This window comes from Ceraceosorus guamensis (genome assembly GCF_003144195.1).
Source record: "Ceraceosorus guamensis strain MCA 4658 unplaced genomic scaffold IE81scaffold_84, whole genome shotgun sequence".
In the NCBI taxonomy this organism is placed as follows: domain Eukaryota; kingdom Fungi; phylum Basidiomycota; class Exobasidiomycetes; order Ceraceosorales; family Ceraceosoraceae; genus Ceraceosorus; species Ceraceosorus guamensis.
In genome coordinates this window covers 25,225-26,162 of record NW_020290079.1, presented here as the reverse complement: position 1 = coordinate 26,162, position 938 = coordinate 25,225, and the positions used below count along the sequence as shown (strand labels likewise).

The 938-nt window shown below is 55.0% G+C and overlaps 1 protein-coding gene across 1 annotated transcript; it reads right to left on the bottom strand.

Moving 5' to 3' along the window:
* Positions 1 to 240: 240 nt before the first annotated feature.
* IE81DRAFT_349654 (hypothetical protein) lies at positions 241 to 726 on the bottom strand (the record flags this gene model as incomplete). Its single annotated transcript, XM_025516423.1, has 1 exon — positions 241 to 726. The coding sequence occupies one exon, from the start codon at positions 724 to 726 to the stop codon at positions 241 to 243; it is 486 nt and encodes a 161-aa protein (XP_025367164.1).
* Positions 727 to 938: the final 212 nt, after the last annotated feature.

The following is a 938-nucleotide window of genomic DNA, read 5'->3' as shown; positions in this document are numbered from 1 at the left end:
GCATGCAGCGCCCTGCTGATCTTTTCCTACTTCGGTGAATCGAGACCTCGGGTGCAATACTGTCAGCAATACTGGAATAAACGGATGTATAAGGAGCTGGAGATGCCCAATCAGAAAGGCCACGCTGCTGTTCCACCGAAATCAGCAGAGGAGACGGCGACAGGATGAGGAGGTGTCTGCCGACCATCAGGAGTTGCGCATGATCCACCGCCACTTGATCCTGCTCCTGTAAGTGGCAGACTAGTGGCTGCTGGGGTCTCGAAGCCCCTCGACGAAGGCGGTAAATTCCGTAAGTTTGCGCAGGGCTCGAGTGCCCATAGCATCTACCTCCTCAATTGCACAGTGTGCCATCCTCTCCTTGTGGCTTTTCTCCACGTCCACTTGCCAGTCGAGGAGCTTGCTGGCTTGCACCTTGCGCTTGTTGGCTTGCGCAATCTGGATCTTGTCATTGCCAAGCGCCTGACCCTTGTCCCACTCCTGCACCATCTCCTCGCTGCAGCTTGCATGAGCGCGCACTCCATTGCCAAGCATCTTGACAACGCGATCGACCGCACGCCTGGTATCTACAAACTTCTCTTCGATCAGATCCCTGGTGTGGTGAATGATCCGAGAGATCTGGCGCTGCTGCTGGTCAACGACTCCGACGGACATATCGACCTGGTTGTTGAACTTCTCACAAAAGTCAACGTTGAAAAGCTCGCAGCTCTTGCACCCTTGCTCTTCCATCGTGGAGAGTTCAGCTTCGACAGTTGCGGCGCCAGTCACCTGCACTCAAGGAGGCTGAGGTGTCTCCAGCCTTTGCTTCAAGATCTTGTTCTCCTCCTGCAGGGAAGCAATGTCCATCTCTTGACGGTTCTGAAGGGACGCAAGTTCTGCTTGGTGTTGAGCTTGGAGCTTAGAAAGCTCGCTCTGGGAGCTGCGGCGTAGAAGCTGCACCT